Consider the following 3813-nt stretch of genomic DNA (forward strand, 5'->3'; position numbering starts at 1 on the left):
TGTAATTAAAAGTCATTTGAAACTTAATGTCGTGCTACTTACGTGTATTTAAATCTTTATATTTCACAAATATAGTGTTATCAACCTGCAAAAGGGAATTGTATGGGACTTGAACTAAGAATAAGAGGAGACGTGCAAGGGATGTAAATAATCACCATAATATATTTCTGCAATATAGCTCGTAAGGAGTAAAAACTTTTGATTTAATAAAAAGATGAAAACATCTATCCTTTAAGATTAAGTTATGTCACTTCTAGATACCAAACAATGCCGATTTTGAATTAGCATAATTTGATAATTTACCGCTTGTTTGGATGATTGTTACATGTTGTATTGTATTGTAGTGTTACTTTAAATACAATGTTTATTTTGATTGTTACTTAAATTTGATTGTATCGTACCGTTAAATATGTCGCTACGTAACGACGGAAAGTGCCACTTTATGGAACGACCAATTTGGTGTGTTCGCGTCGTTTTTTTTCCCTCTCATCTTACTCTTTTTTATTATTAAAAATATATATTTTATCTTTTACTATACCCTTTTATATAATAATACCTCTTAGCTTAGTTTTTCTTTATAATATTGCAAGTTTATTCTTCATATTGTTGGTGCGTAACATTATGAAACGACGGGAAATAATACAATCTATCCAAACATTATATATATCAAGACGATACAGTATAGTACAGTACAATCCGGGGCGGATCTAGCATGTCCTCTACAGGTTCCCGTAAACCCAGTAGCTTTTGTCTAAACAGTGTAAATGTGTGCTAAAAATTCATTAAATATCTATAAATATTCAAATGTGAACCCAATTACTATTGAAAATTTACTCGAAATCATTGCAAGAACCCATAAACATTAAATCCTGGATCCGCCTCTGAGTACAATACAATAGGATACATAACAAACATCCAAACAAACTGTTAAATAATCCTTTTACTTTTTCCGTCTTCCCTTTCAGAAAGAGGCACGAGCTACTAACGGTGAAAAAGTAATATTTACTTTATATATACAATATATTTGTTACCAAAGGTGCTTAACTGATAATTCTCAGCTTCGCTCATGTAAAGTTACACGTTGGCAAAATAGTCGAAGTGCCTAACTGACCAAAATTCTACTGTCGTTAAAAAGAAAAAAAGAAAGAGGCCACATGCAACCTCTCAAGTCACAACCATTTTAGTTTTTGCCTAAAGTAGTGTGATAAATAATGGTGACATATATTGCCATTATTTAATATCCATCAAAATAATCACCATTCATTTCCAAGTTCTGCATTGAAAGCAGATGAATATATTACCCTATTTAGTACATTCTCATAGACTTGTTAAAACTATTACCTTAATATGTGTAAAAGAAAGGGCACATGCCCTAAATTTATCATACGTTGTAAAGACCACATGACCGTTATTCCAGTTAGCAGCATTTTTGCCAACTTGCTTCTTTTATGTTCAAAGAAAACGCGGCTCTCACCACTCTTCCTCCTCATATATACTAGTATATTTTATATAAATAACTAACCTAAATGTGAAATTCTGAATAAACTCAACCTTGCCCCAACTTGTTCCTATAAACCCTAATTTCCTTCCCCTGTGTTATACGTACCAAAATTCAACTTCTAGTTTGGTATTTTCCCCTTTTAAGATAGCCCTAATCTTATTCAGTCCCAAATTGTAGTTTAATTATATAGGAAAAAGAAGGAAAATTTAGTTAAAAAGTTGAAGGGAAGATGAGTGTGAATGAATTTGGAGATGGGGTTGCATGGTACAGAGGAGCAATGGTAGGAAAAGGAAGTTTTGGTTGTGTTTATTTGGCTACTTTGAAGAATCCTAGATTGAAAAACAGCTACTTTCCAGCAGTTATGGCTGTGAAATCTGCTGAGGTTTCAGTTTCAGGTTCAATTCAAAAGGAAAGGGAGGTTTTGAACAACATCAAGGGTTGTCCTTATATAATTCGATGCTTTGGTGATGAGACTACCACAGGTCAAAATGGTGCAATGGTTTATAACTTGTTGTTGGAGTATGGTTCAGGTGGAACCCTAGCTGAGAGGATCAAGAAATCCGGAATCAAAGGATTGTCCGAATTTGAGGTAAGGAATTATACAAGATCTATGCTTAGAGGGTTGCATTTTATTCATACAATTGGTTATGTTCATTGTGATATGAAACCTGATAATGTGTTGCTCGTGCCGAATTCGAGCGAGGGTAGTGGTGCTGAATTTAGGGCAAAGATTGGTGATTTAGGGTTGGCTAAAAGAGAAAATCAGAGCAAGAAGAGGAGGTTGGAGCCTTACTGGAGAGGTACTCCAATGTATTTGTCGCCAGAAGCTGTTTCAGATAACGTGCAAGAGTGTCCTGCTGATATTTGGGCTTTAGGGTGTATTGTGCTTGAGATGTTAACTGGAAAACCTCCATGGGATAGAGAAGAAGATATGGATGCTGAGGATGTCCTTAAAAAGATTGGGGGAGGACACGAATTGCCTAAAATTCCAGGCAACTTATCGAAGGAGGCAAAAAATTTCTTGAAGGGTTGTTTCGTGAGGAACCCTAGGTATAGATGGACCGCCGAGATGCTGATGAATCATCCATTTGTTGAGGGATTGATTGATGATGAAGGAGTTGAACGGCCACTGGAGGTCGAAGATATAAATGTAGTTGATTCTATTCTCCTGATTACTGAGAGTGATGATGAATTGGCCTATTATTCGGAAGATTGGAGTTGTGTATCTGAAGATGATTCCTTTGGATACTGGTCTGAGGATGATTATGAGGAAATGGAGAATGAAATGACATCTTATTTTGCTGATGAAGAGATATTTAAGGTAGAAGGAAGTGTAGCTGCTATAAGCTCTACGATTGATGGTGGTTCTGATCGTATAATTGACTCATCAATTGAGGTCCCTTCAGGGAGTCCCTCAAATAATTCGCCGAAATGTCCATTAAATTTTACCATTCCTGCAGGAGTCTAGCAATAGTCGGCAGGATGGAGATTTAAACGTAGAATTTTACCTTAAATTCATTGATTTGTTACTAGATGTATGTGGTGTAGTCTGTGTGCAGTTCAAATTGATTGAGATTAAATGATAAAGTCTGTTATTCTTTTCCATTATCTCTAATTCGTTGCTTCTAAGGCTCTACCTGTGCATTTTGCTGTTGCAGAACTCCTTAACAGTCTAAATTTGTGTTTGTTGCTCCATGTTTCTTTGATTATTTTGGAACAGGCTGAACATAGATCACTCTGTATTTGGATTTAAACATTAACCACAAGCAGGAAACATGTCAATTCTCATCGGAACTCTTAACTAACCATGCGAGTGCAATGGTTTTTGTAGGATGCTTGCCAGATTATGCATCTAATCAAAAATCTTGGAACAGCTGTAGTCTTCTTCATCACTGTCTTATTATCATGAAATGCATGAACCGGCTAACAAGCTATTGAAGATTTCAGTCACCAGTTTTTTGAGTCAACTTCTTTCTAATTAGAAGGTAGAGAAGTTTAATTCTCTTAGGTTGCTTATCTTAACATTCATGTATTAGATCTTAAAACTCTATGAGCCTTGATGGGTTTTTAACTTTGCCCTGATTTACAGGAGCTAAAGCAAATTTATCTTTACTCTCACTTATGTAGCCCTGTCTATCTGATGTCAGTAACTTTAAATCCTCTTTGATATTCTTTATCTTTCACCCAGTGGGGAATTAGGGGGAAAAAGAGGGACAATAGAAGTAGGAAATCCTTGTTTTTCTAGTCGTTATTGAGCAACCCATAGAAGTGACTTATGAAATTTTTTGACTTGTGAAACTTTACAGTTTTCT

General features: G+C 35.4%; 1 protein-coding gene across 1 annotated transcript; it reads left to right on the forward strand.

The window, feature by feature from the left end:
* Nucleotides 1–1506: 1506 nt before the first annotated feature.
* LOC107789428 (mitogen-activated protein kinase kinase kinase 20-like) lies at nucleotides 1507–3104 on the forward strand. The gene has a single exon (XM_016611234.2). The coding sequence runs from the start codon at nucleotides 1731–1733 to the stop codon at nucleotides 2967–2969; it is 1239 nt and encodes a 412-aa protein (XP_016466720.2). The 5' UTR covers nucleotides 1507–1730; the 3' UTR covers nucleotides 2970–3104.
* Nucleotides 3105–3813: the final 709 nt, after the last annotated feature.

Source organism: Nicotiana tabacum, chromosome 6, assembly GCF_000715075.1.
Source record: "Nicotiana tabacum cultivar K326 chromosome 6, ASM71507v2, whole genome shotgun sequence".
Classification (NCBI taxonomy): Eukaryota; Viridiplantae; Streptophyta; class Magnoliopsida; order Solanales; family Solanaceae; genus Nicotiana; species Nicotiana tabacum.